The 13,574-nt window shown below is 43.6% G+C and overlaps 1 protein-coding gene across 1 annotated transcript in view; it reads left to right on the top strand.

Moving 5' to 3' along the window:
- The window catches only part of znf407 (zinc finger protein 407), a 192,759-nt gene that overhangs the window by 76,555 nt on the left and 102,630 nt on the right, over positions 1–13,574 (top strand). The window contains exon 5 of the mRNA XM_008432014.2: positions 4,688–4,762. Coding sequence (XP_008430236.1) covers positions 4,688–4,762 — 75 coding nt within the window. The remainder of the gene's footprint in view (positions 1–4,687; positions 4,763–13,574) is intronic.

The following is a 13,574-nucleotide window of genomic DNA, read 5'->3' on the forward strand; positions in this document are numbered from 1 at the left end:
CGGAGATCTGTGTGAAGTGTTGTGTGTGTGTGTGTGTGTGTGTGTGTGTGTGTGTGTGTGTGTGTGTGTGTGTGTGTGTGCATGTTCATCGAAAAGAGCTGAAACATAGTCCCATAACTTCAGAGCTCATATCCACCTGCACTTTCATCTTCCCCCAGCCGAACTGCTCCTCCTTACTGAGATTTGTCGGCAACTCGACCCGCTGACGGTAAAGCCAAACCTGCATCTGATGACTTTTTGGATCCCTTTATGGCCTGAAGACCCTGTTGGATATGTGTTTTAACTTTTAACTGGGAGGTGTTTAGATGGTAAACAATGAAAGCATCACAACTCAATTTCTTTTAATTTTCATAGAGAAAATAATGGCAACTACTAGAAGAATGTTAACCTGGTAAAAACCAGCCTTTGTACGACACTTTGCTTCGTACACAGGGTCTTGACTCTCTGCTGTTGAGAAACGATTGCTTCCTGGAGGTGTGGACTCTGTTGAGTTTAAATGTTACCCATTCATTAACGTTTGTCCTTGACATGTGTAATGCGTTAGTTCAATGTGTGACCAGAAATCGCCTCTTCCCACTCTGCTATGGGAGAAGAGCAGAGCTGAACCAGATGAATGTTGATGTTAATTTGTTATTTGGAAGCGTGTCCAACATGGACTGAACGGCTTCGTTCGCTTCCTCCGCTGCCATTGCTAAAACTCCAGGCAAACTACAATTCGAAAACGGCGCAGAAAATGGACGTCATTGTTCACAGCTTCCCCTTCTGATCACTGACTGGCCCGGTAGAAATTCTACTAGAGAGAAGTCAGTGGGAGAAAGCCCAGACTGTGGAGGAAGGCAAGGGCCAGAGTATAGAAAACGCTGCAGATTTGAGTCTTGGCATGTGCCGCTTGCCGTTACCATGGTTTCACAAAACTGTGGCCCCTAAAGTGTTAAGATATCTTGTCATTCTATTTATATGATTAAAATGACTGTAAATAAGGATGTGATGTGGTGGCGCAGGGGTTACGCACAACCCACATATGGAGGCCTTAGTCCTTGACGCAGCTGTCGCAGGTTCGATTCCCGGCCTTGGCGACTTTTGCTGCATGTCTTCCCCCTTCTCTCATTACCCACTTTCCTGTCAATTAATTATCAAATAAAGGCCACTAGAGCCAAAAAAATCTTTAAAAAAATAAAAATAAAGTATAGTAAATATGATGCCAGATAAAGTTTCAAATTGATCAGGGTTTTCCTCTTTATGTATGGAGCGCAGAGTAATGCAGCTCTGCCTGTCCCAGAAGCCAAAGATTACAATTGCATGATCCTGGCCATCACAGACAGTGTCGGCTTTCTCCCATTGAAGTTGATTTCTCCAGTAAAATATCAATCGGGCCAATCAGCAAACAGAACTTGGAGAAGTTGTGAATGTTGACTTTGATTTTCTGTTTTAGAGTAGTCTGCCTGTAGCATTAGCAATGGCAGCAAAGGAAGTGATCAAATCCATCCAGACATTGAGTTAGCATTAACATCCATCTCGTTCAGCTCAGCTCTTCTCTTTTCGCAGTGGAGGATGGTTGTTTACACGCAGGGATTTTCAGTAAGCTTCATAGCATCCATCTGGCACATTAGCAGTTAGGTAAAATTTAAAACTTGAGTCCTTGCCTCCAGGAAGAAACCATGTCTCCATAGCAGAGGTTCCAGACCCTCTGTACAAAGCAAATGGCGCAGAACAAGGGGCTGGTTTTTACCAGGCTACAATTACAGTGAAACTTCAAGAAACCAGCATAACAAATTGTAGCAAAACTTTGTGAGATACACCCTGAACGCCCTTCCTCCATCTCCCGGCATGCCATGTTGAACGCCTAATGGACATGCGCCCGATTTGTGGGTGTGGTGTTCAGGTTGCCCTAAGCCCAGTCTGGCTTGAGGCCTCTCTTCTTAGATCTTTCATTCCTTGCAGCAGACCTGTGGACGGGCCTATCCAGGAACCCCATTAGGCAAATGAAGTTGTTTGTATCAAATATTGACAAGTTATCTCTTCATCGTCAGGCGGCGGGTGGGAAGAGAAAGAGAAAGATGGTAACTGTGGGTAATTGAGCCGTGTCTCCCCTGCTTATCGGTAAAGCTCCGGCACGTCACGGACCTAACGAGCTGTGGAGCGCCGATTAGTCTGAGGGGAAAGTCGAACGTGGAACGCCAGAGCCTCCGTCTTCCTTTCTGCCTTTTCATTTTTTCTTTTCTTTTCTTTTTTTTCTTTTCATATCCGCAATGGATATTATGAGCATCCCTGGAGGGCAGAGGCACAGCCTTATTAGTTCAATTCATGAGGGGGAAGAGAATTGATATGGATGAATGGCATGTTAAAGTATCCCTTTGTTACAATAACCATCAAGGCTGATGGTTGGGGCTGATGATGCAGCCCAAGGCAGCGGGACGACAAGCTGAGGCCTTGACCTGGATGGCGGAGGATGCACACACACCGTGGGCAGGGGGCTGATTACACACTGCCTTAAACAAATGGATTTGGCCCCATAACATTTAGATACGGGATCCTTCTCTGTGTTAGTGCGTGCATGAGAGATTGGGTACTTGTAGATGTCTTTTCGCGAGGAAGGAGAACCATTTTTCTGCCCTTGTGTGTTTGTGTGTCTGCAGCCCACATTTTGTGTGTGTGTGTAAGATAATCACATGGTGAAGAACTAATTGTGAACGTGTAATCGCCCTTTGTGCGCGTTCTCCACTTCCAGTTATGCACGGTTGCCTAGCGCCGTGCACGTTCATGAATATGAACGCACGTCGCCGTTTCCGTACGTGCCAGGTGCTTCCACAGGGCATTAGCCATGTCGCGCTGGTGCCACTCCGAGAATAATCCTGTTTAAAAAAAAAAAAAAAAAAAGAAGCCGAGATGAAAATCTCACAACACGCCAGTTTGATTTGTACCCCTCGCTATCAAAGAATGCTAATTAAAATCATATTTTGCATATGTCTTGTCTTTCATGCGCATATGCAAATTGCCCCCGTTGCCTTTCAGCACTCTGTAATTAGGTTTATGAAGGACAGCTGTAATACATAATTAACAGGAATGTTTGCAAGCTCTTTTTTCCCTTCATGTCTAAACACTACGACTTAAACAGGCACGAGCGAAGTGTTCCAGAGACTCCGATTTTTCCCTCAAACATGATATTGATTAACTATTTTTCGCCCCCACCACCTCCTCCCAGAAATATCTTAATTTTGCTTGCATATTTATTTAAAGATGATGGCATCGGTCAAAAGCGAAGCCCGGCATTTTGATCTTGCCGGTCTCCCTTACTGGAACACAGTGAAATTTACTAGCTAGCTCCCGGGTTTAACTCTGAGGCATCACTCTGGATGGGTGGACGGATTGAGTTGGAGAGGATTGCGAAGATCTAGAGTGACGATAATGAGGCAAAACAGTGGAACATGTTTGAATATTTATATGATGGTGTTAGTTAGAGTCGGCCTCGGGGGCCTCCGTGACGGACGGGACTCCAGGGCCATGGAGGACACTGCAGTGTGTGTTGGAAGGGGGGAAAGAGAAGCGAAAACTGACATACCGACATAAATGGTGAAATAATTATGCTTTTGCTTCACAAAACACGACTACCGAGCGAGAAGGAAAGCTTCAAAAGCTAAGAAATAGAACGACGGTCGACTTGGAAGAAGGAGAGGGGGAGAAGAAAAATAATAAAAACATCCAGAAAAGAAGGAAAGGGAGGCACTGAGTTTGTGCAGCGACAGTGCCAGCCGCGCAGCTGCCGGTTCGACTCCCTCGCCCGCTTTCATGTTTGGTCGTTGCGCCGTCCCCGGCTCTCAGATGTGGTCATTGTCTTTCCGTGGCACAATAATGGGAAGTGATGGGTGCTAAATGAAAAGGGCCAGGGGATGAAAACACTGGCGAAGCAGCTTGGATGTCAGAGTAGTTATTCCTGTCATCCGTTCATTATGTTTTCATAAGCTGTTTCGGAGACACGCTAAACTCGGGGCCCTCGACAAAGTCGGGACGTTGTGGTGACTGTCTAGCAACGGCACTCTGCTGGGTTTTGATTATGTGCGTGCGATTGCGTGTTCTGTTGATACATGTGCATTTAAATTCTTGCACATGTGTGAGAGCGAGTGTATTGGTGGAGGTGGAACACTCGTGTTTCGGGGCGAGACCCACACAAAACACCACCAAAAAGGTGCCGAATAAGTCAACAGACTCAAACTTTGTGCTTCTGATTGTGCTAAAATTCATTAGCAGCAGGTCGGTTTGGGTTGCATACATTACCTTAAAGAGTTCATTAATATTGTTTTCTCTTTTATTAAAGCATGGCTAATCAGAGAGATCATGGACAGTAAATGTCCTACCTTCTTCAAGTTGGATACTGACTGCAATAACCGCTCTAGTAATCCCACCCTACAGTAAATATTTGTTAAAATGTTTTTTCTTGTTAAAAAAATTAAAGAATCTAAGCAACGAATGTGTTTTAATTCACTTCTTGCGTATTTTGAAAGCGATCGCTTTCGTCTAAATTGCAGTATGCATATTTGACCTTGGCAAATAGAGCGCTTTTGTTTTACTCTTTTATCACAAAGCTCTGGCTTTGATCCTGCAGTAAAATTTGATTGTATTCTGCTGTTAACTCTGGTGCTGAATTTGTGCTTTTGTTTTCAGCTTTTTTTTGTTGTTTTTTTTTCTGTAGATGGGCCTTTGTGATGAAGAAACACCTCAATACCCACCTGCTGGGAAAACACGGAGTCGGGCAGCGTAAAGAAAGGTAAATCAAACGCACGCGGCTGCATTTTTTTATAAGTCACTGTCTGCATTCAGAATTACGCTTTACTTAGAACGAACGTGTTTTAAGGAAACGGAGAGAGCCTCGATGTGTTTCTCGGCTTGATCCCGTAGAACTGCTCTGCTTTTCTGTTGTTTCTTTACACGCTATCCTAAAATAGTGACCTCAAGATATTGGAGGATGACTGCAGCAAACTCTGCCGGAGCCTCTGCAAGCTCTCAAACTCAAATTCCCTGCTAGTTAAATTTCCAGCTAAATATAACATGAAATCCTCTCACTCCCTAATGAGTTAAATGGCTGTCTGCTGTCTGTCTCCGTCTTTTGCTTACATCTTTTTTTTCCCCCCCTTTCTGTCAAACTTTATCTCCCTCTCTCCCTCATCTTTCTCCCTTGAATTAAGGATGAATGATGTTGCTTTTCCCCATTTCTGTCTATGGATGTGAGTGTGGGGTTTGCTGCGCATGTGGAATGCCTCACTCGCTCGGCCCTGTCTATCAGAGACAGAGTCCTGCTGTCAGAATGTGTGTGTGTGTGTGTATGCGCTGAGCAGATGAAGTTGTGAAGCATCCTTCCCTCCACCCCCCGAAACACTGACAAGCCCAAATGAGACGTTAAACACCTCTCAATCTGTCAAGCGAGCTGCTAAAATAGAAACAGACGTGTTTTTTTTGTTGCTTTTTTTTTCATTTCTCCGTAACCAAAATTGATACTTTTGACAACATGCTGTATTAGACATGACAAGTGGCTTCAGATATAGCAGCGAGCGGTCCGACCAGACGCCTTTCAATCTTTCAGACGTTATCAGCTAAAATCCTACTGTCAGCTGCTGCTCTGGATTACGTGGCAACACATCCGGGGTCTCCTTAGCTGCTGCAGGTCTGTTTCATCCACAGTTTGGATGCTGTAACCCCCGTTTCTCTACAGGTTGCAGGACATTTTTTCCGTTTTTCCACTTCCAAAACATACATTTACCCTTTGTGACTTCCCAAATGCAGTGACGTTTTGCTTTTCAAATCCCTCTTTCCTTATGTCAGAACAGTTAAAACCCATCTAATATGAAGAAGCGGGCTTCTATGAATAATTACCACCTGCAACCAACTCTGATAATATTGAAGATTTTGTAATTTAGCAAAAAAAAGACTAGTTGTTGTGGTTGCAAAATTCTACACACAATAACTTCTGCACCAACCTTGTAGCATCTAAACAAGCGGTCTTTAACAGAATAAAACCTGTGGGAACATTAGCTTTTACACCTCAAAGAGGACAATGTAATCCTAACTACACCTTTAAAAACTATGTATTGTTTTTTTTCTCGCAAGAGTTATCTGTTTTGCCAAGTTGCACGCAGAGAACTTCTTTGCTAGCTTCCTAGTCACAGCTAGCTAGCTAGCAAGCTTTTTTGCATTTATCCTGGGTAAGTGCAAATTTATCACCACTTTAGGTGGACAAGTTCATACATTTTTGTGGAGATACATGACTGTTCCTTTGACAGTGGTCTTAAAGAGGTCTTAACAAGACTTAAATTTGAGTTGATGAAACCTGCAGAAACCCTGCAGCTCCTCAATTGGCTGGTTTTCAAACACCAGTCAATAGTACGTATGTCAAGTAACTTCCTAAGTCACATTTTCTTTTGAATGTTTTATAGACGTTCTATGAAAAAATACACAAGTAGGCAGTTTCTGCAGCTAATTTAGAGTCTGCAAATACTTTGTCACCTCCACCAAACTGAATGTAATTCAATATTGATATGGGTTGTGTAGTTTTCCTACATTATCTGCACTGGACTGGAATTAGCTTTCATTATTTCCTGCCTGAATAAGTGTGAGAGGAAGAAAATTAAGTAGAAAAAAAGCTTCATGCAGACATTTCCATAAGTAAGTGAAAATCAATATAAACAACAAAAAGAGCAAAAATGGAGCCAAACTTAAGCTGGAAATCAAAGTTCCTGGACAAAAGACTATCAAGTCAAACCTTCAAGATGATGTAAAGTTTCAAAGAAGTTTGGGAAACTAAACTGAGTCTGCCCTGATTGATCTGCCCCACAGGCCCGATGAGAAACCACAACAGGTTTATCTTCCCTGTACAAGGAAGTTACAAAATCAAAGTCAAAAATAACTATTCAAAGTTAGACTTTAAATAGTAAGAAAAGAACAAGTAGTGATATCTTCACTGACCTTAATCAACCAAAACAATGTCAGATTTTACTGAGATAAATTTACACTGATGTCACTAGAGACTCAGCTGTTGCATGTTGGGGAAAATTTGCCCAAAAAGCAGATTTAATATACAAGGTCAAGGTTCACAGAGCAGCTTGGAGACTCCCAGCGGTTTGATTTAATCAGTGTTTTTGAAAAAAAAAAAAGGGAATAGAATTAAAAAACATACCTACATGTGAAAACATTAGCCACCCTGGCCTGCAGATTCTTTCTGAAAATGACCACAACCTCCTCCTCTCTTCAATTGCACACACAGACACACACATGCTGACACACACCCACACATGCAGACACACACACACCCACACTCCTGCGTCTCTCTTTGAGAGAGGACAGCCACAAGGTTTGTTCTATTTAAACCTGTAAAACACGGTGTCATCATTTTTCTGACAGTCCTGCAGACAGAATTTATCTCATCATTAATTAACCATCATATTTCCAACGCAGTGCAGCTTAATTAGCGCAAGGTCATTGGGGAGGGCTTATTAAGTGGAACAAATTTGGGCAAATGTGCAAGAGGAGGCAGAGGACGACAGGATTGGAAGAGTGAGACGGGGAGAGAGACGGAGATGGAGGGATGGAAAGACAAGAGAGACTGGAGACGAAACGAAGAAGAGAAGGAAACTGAGAAAGAGAGGAAGTGTGTGTGTGTGCGTGTGCGTGTGTGTGTGCGCGCGCATGTAGGTGTACGAGACAGAGCCGGTTCAGTGATTGATAACCGCACCGGTTTTGAAAGCCCAGACCTGGAGACTAGGACGCTTGCTGAGGGAGAAGGAGAGACGGCGAGAGGGAGCGGATGGGGAATTGTGCATGCGCCTACATGTGTGTATGTGTGATGTGTGTGTTAGTGTGTAAGGAACGGGTGGAGAGGGTGTGTGTGGGGGGGTTGGGGGGTATCCGAACAGGCAACTGGGGACCAGTTTGCTGAGGGGTGGGGAGTTGAGAGGCAATGGGGGTTGCTGGGGGAAGCCAATTGCAAACATATGCTGGCTGGCAGGCGGTGGAGAGATGGATTGCAGTGGGACAGTGTCAGAGAGGCAGTTTCATCACCATCGCTGCAGCCCTGTTCACCAGGTATTTTTAGAACACTTGGGAGATCTGTTAGTCAAAAGTAGAGAGGAGGAGGAAGAGGAGAGGAAGGCCTGACTAGCTGTTGGCTATGCTAGACTCCACTTAGCCAAATCTGCCTGGGACCAAAAACACAGAGCGATTTCAGACAGATATCTAAGAAGTTTGACGGATGTTGATTTAAAAAAACAACAAAGAAAAAAAAGTCAACTCCTCATGATTTGTATTGTTAGCTTACTATATGATAGAGCTGTGTGACATGGATCAGAACTAAAATCTCTGATGTTTTATATATGGAACCAATTCCTGCACAAGGCCCCGGACAAACTGTCCCACAGTGATGCACGGTGGAGGCAGCATTATGACTGGTGCTGAACACAGGCAACCTTTTAAGATTGAGGCTGAAAAACATGAAGAAAAAGTTGTAAAACAGAATCAAATAATACTTTATTTCTCCCAAAGGAAAATCTTCAAAGAGCTGTTGCAGATGGCGATACTGTATGGCAATGGAGATGAGATTTCAAAGCAAAATGTCTTGGATGACCCCGTCCGTCGTTGACAAGCGCCGCTGGCCCACCTCCTTTGCTTTTGCTTTAAATCTTTTTCCTGGCTGCGTGGCTGGAAAGAGAGAGACGGAGCTGAATCCTGCTCTGCTTCGCCGCTTCCTACTTGTCACCGTAGATCTTTTGGGATTAACAAAGTACTTTTTGAATCGAATAAGTTTTAATGTTTGATGAGGAAAAAAAAAAATCATCAGACAAAAACCCGCAGTGTTCCAGTAAGCCTTAACCCGTATTCTCTCAAGCAACTTCCCCTCCCTCTCGGAGTCCATCCATCAACGGGAAGCCGCTGAAAAACTACCTGTAGGAAATTAGGACACGGTGTCTCCATACAATCACTTTGCACTAATGAAGAGCGGACACTGCTGGGTGGCGCTGGTCAGATCTGTTTAAATAAAAAGCTAATATTAGTCCCTTACATTGTTCTACCCCCCAGAGGAGGAGGAGGGGGGGATGGAGAGGGAGGAAGACGAATCGAAAAGGAGGAAGGGTGAGACGCCAAACTCCCACTACCTGACAGGTTCTGGGAAAGAGAGAGGGGGAGAGAGAGGTAGGGCTGAACTGTTAGGAAGTGACACAACTGGGTCTTTGTCTCAGTCACACCAGCACTCCTAACTGCAGGCACTGAGCGCAGATGAGGGCTTTTTTGTCCTTTTATCTCCGTGTGTGTATGGGTGTGTGAGTGTAGGGGTGTGCGTGTGTGTGTGTGTGCTGTCACAGAGTCACGAGGAACACACGTCCGCGCAGGTTTACGAGAACCGGCCCTGTTTGACGTCGCTGGAGCGAGCAGTTCGAGCCACGCCGACTTCTTCCACGGATCCGATCTGACGTTTCCAGTTCACGTGCGCGAAGCGTCTGAGGCTGTGCGGTGCAGCTTTCGACGCTTCCCGTTTTGATTGAGCGCTGCGCGTCAAACACGCCGAGTCGTTTTCATTCACACGAGAACAATAGGGTTGTCCTGATTATAAAAGGAGGGGTGGGATGCGGAGAGGTTACGGCAATCAGCTGAAATGTGTCGCGTTAACCAGCGCGGCGAAGAATGAAGGCCCCCTCAGGAGGAAGTCGGGTTTTAATGAAGGAGAAATTCAATCGAGTCGTAACTGGAATTCTCAGCTTAGATCTGGTGACATTTTGCTTGACTACATCATTTTTCTCTTTCAAGTATGTTTGTTTTAAGGGGCCGTTTTATGTAAAATCAACTTTTTGAGCATTACGCTATGTTATAATGTTATTCCGTCATCAAAAACATACCTGGAGTGTCGCCTTGATTCTTTCATGCATGTTTGAGAAATCCTTTAATCTCCCTTGGCAACCACTCAACCGTGCAAAACACCTGGGTGGACCTAGCTCCGCCTACAAGGACAGAGCTCCTCCTCTGATTTGCTGCTTCCAAGCTTCTGCTTCAGAGACCATCCCTCCCACACGATTTCCCTACTTGGCTCCTTCAGACTACCCAGCTGTAATTAGCAAACAGAAATGCTGAGCTCATATCTCAGCAGATATGCAGAGCTCATGACATGAGCTACTTCTAATAAAAACATTGTTAAAGGTTCGATAGAGGAGCCATGTTGTGATGACTTCCTGAAGGCAGAGTTTCAGAAAGAGCAGGAGTTATTTTTAGAGACAGACGCCCAATTTCGACTAAATCAAATTTCCATTGAGTCATATTTGAAATATCCAGCATTTTTATAACAACTGAAGGTGTCAGAGTTACTTGATTGATACTGTGTGGCTGGAAAACCTATAATATGGCCCCTTTATTTTTACAGTAGAGGTGCATATCTTTGAATTATGTTTGATTTTACTCATTCAAATTTATTAAGCATATGTAGATTCTTGATGTATTTCATGTTTACTACTGTTAATTTTAACGACTACAGCTTACAGTTGTTGAAGATCAAGATTATAGTTTGGTAATTTTTTTGGAAATTAGAATATTACTTTAAAAATGACAGCAGTTATCTTTTGGTTTTTCAATTTCACCCCTGAAATAAATATTACTGTTTGAGGATGTTCTAATTTACACACATGGGGCAGTGTTTTTTGCTGTGTAGCACAACTATTAATTTACCTTTTTAGCACATCTTCCCATCTTTATGAACCTGATATCCACTTTCATATTTGCATGGGGTCTGCAGACACCTCAACAAACACTCCACCATAAAGGCCAGAGGTTGAGAGCCTGACTGACAGCAGCAACCTTGACTCAACTGTTTGTAATTAGTCCTTTAACAACAGGGCGCCGAAACTCAACTGACCCGTCCCGCATACCTGTTTTCATAGGTAATTGTTAAAAACGCCTGCCATTTTCACGCTTGTAATAATAAGCATCCCCGACTAATACACTCGTCGCTCTTGGAAGCGGCGTGCCGACGGGCCAGAAGGAAAGACGTATTTGTTTAAAGTAGATGACGGAGCACAGGGCACAGCTGGAGAGAAAGTTTTTACTGTCATGAGGGGCACGCTTCCTTTTTTTTTTTTTTTAAAGCTACAGCATTAGTGCTTGTCTGAGGTACGTAAGCTGGTGCTAGAAACTCGTGGAGGAAAAACAGGAATTCAAGGGGGAAAAGGCATGAATCCACATCCGGAAATAACTTCCAGGATGCACGAAAGCAGCGCAGGTGTGGTGACTCACCAAACGGAGACGAGACTGCAGCGGAGAGTCGCGCAAACAAGGACTGGTTTTCCATTTAAACTCGCTGCACTGCAGCTGTAGGTGAAGGTTATGTAATTCATAACTGGCTTCTTAAAGTCTGTCTTCAACTGAGGAGGTCTGGCTTACAAGTGCAAAAATCGACTATGGCTTATAATATTACTCGCTAAAATGTAGATAACCTTTAATTTGAGTACGTTTAGTCATTAAGGAAAAATCCTCCCCTTTAGATACATAGAAAATGTAACCTCTGTAAATCTCTGTAAACCTCGTTTAACAGGCGGTGAGCGTAACATTTTTGTGTCCACAAGACCGAACCGACACAAACCCGCGGTCGGTCGTGTTGCCGAGCCAGGGGCAGATCTCGATCTCGCCTGAGCGGGCATCTGGCTCCGCGGCGCGGGGCTCTGGGCTCGCGGCCGCGTCCCAGCATGCAGTGCAGCGTGGCCATATTGCCCCGGCACGCAGGGCCGAGACCGCCCGTGCTGGACGAGGGGAGCAGGGGCGGAAGAACCATGCGTGGAGCCAGCATGGTGGCAATATGGAGCCCACGGAGCAGGTAGGGGTCATGTCACACACAAACACCGATAGCAGTGTGGGCGACATGCATGTGTGTATGTGTGTATGAGGGAAGTAAAAGTGTTAGTAGCGTGATGGGGAGATAAAGAGTAGATAAAGACAACTCCTAATTCATTATAATAAATCCTTTCCCTTAATTATTAATAATGAAACTGCGCTTTAATCTTCGTCTTTCTTCCTTCTCTTATCTGCTCGTGTCAGCACTTTGCCTCTCTGGCTTGGCGTTGGGTGGTAAAGGCCTCGTTTTCAGCCACCCAAGGGCAGCAGTCAGTAGCATCCTGTGTGGCTGCTGCGAGAAGAGGGAATTTAACCGCATGATAAGGCAGGGAGGGTGTCTGGATTTCTTTAGCCCTTTTAAGTGATTTTTCCCCCCCAGGTTTTTACAGCATACAAATTTTGTAATATAAATAAATCTAATTCAGAAATTATATAAATACTGATACGTGCATTTTACTGCTAGTCAATAGATCACTAATAATATGTCTTGTGATAGACACATGATCAGTATCAACAGATAATAGTCTGAATTTTCAACAAACTGTGATTCAGAACTGCACAGCATTCTGGGAGATGTAGGCAGACTAAAGGCTTTAGCTGCTCATCACTGCCAGCTAAGCAAGGTTAATGGCATCAACTCATTCACTCTTTGGTTACCTAGCAACAGTTTCATGTTTGGCCACCATGCCACATGCTTGAAAATGTAAAGAAAGACGTGGAGTGAAAGAGAAAATGAGTTCAGTAGCTGGAGAGGAAACCTTGGATAAAACGGGAAAAGGTCACGTCACCAGTTTGGCAGCCTTTCAAATATTTAAAACTTAAAAAATAACCAGTACTTATCAGTGTCGACTAGTAATATGGAATCCCTTGTATCGTGATTCGTTTTTCAGTTTTATCGTTCGGCCCTAGCACATCTAGAATCTAACTGATGTGGAATATCATAGAAAGTTTATTTCAACTCTTTAATTCAAAAAGTTTATTATTATGCTGTGTGGTATTATTACTGGGGGTGTGCCGATAAAACCTTTTCACTTCCGATAAGATACTGATATCCCAGCTTTGAGCATTGGCCGATACCAATATTGTCCTGATCCGATATTAGCATGAATCATACATACTTTTATTTCTTTTTTTCTGGAGTGGAATGTTAGAAAAGGCTTGATCAAGTGATATTACTCAAACAAAGAAGAGCAGTCAACAATAATAGGTATAAGAACAACTGGACCATTTATTATTTACCAATGGGTCTGCGTGTGGGATACCAGAGTTTCTGTATAGAGATGAAGGGGCGGAGTTCTTGTACCAGAGATTTAGATGCAGGCAAAGATAATCCGATACTTGTTTTTTTGCTGTTATCCCAATCCGATATTGGTGATTTATTTTTATTTATTACATTTTTTTTTTTATCAGTTTAGTCGATCATAGTTTTCAGTCAATGAAAACCCCAAATCCAGCTTCTCAGAAAGTTTGCTCGACACACTAGAACTGTCCTGCCCCAGTTTTTTTCCTTTCGCTTAACTTTCCGTGAGCATGTTTGGAGACAGCACTGCGAGAACGGTCATCAGCAGTCAGGACTTTGCATTTTTAACATCCTCTAAATGAACAGAAACTCTGAAAATCTATCAGCTTGTGTGTAATGATGAATGAATATTTGTTTTTGAATTAGGTTACTGAAATGGAATCCTCCGTCATTATTCTCCCCGCAGTATCAACAAAGCTCC

Source organism: Poecilia reticulata, linkage group LG16 (assembly GCF_000633615.1).
Source record: "Poecilia reticulata strain Guanapo linkage group LG16, Guppy_female_1.0+MT, whole genome shotgun sequence".
In the NCBI taxonomy this organism is placed as follows: Eukaryota; Metazoa; Chordata; class Actinopteri; order Cyprinodontiformes; family Poeciliidae; genus Poecilia; species Poecilia reticulata.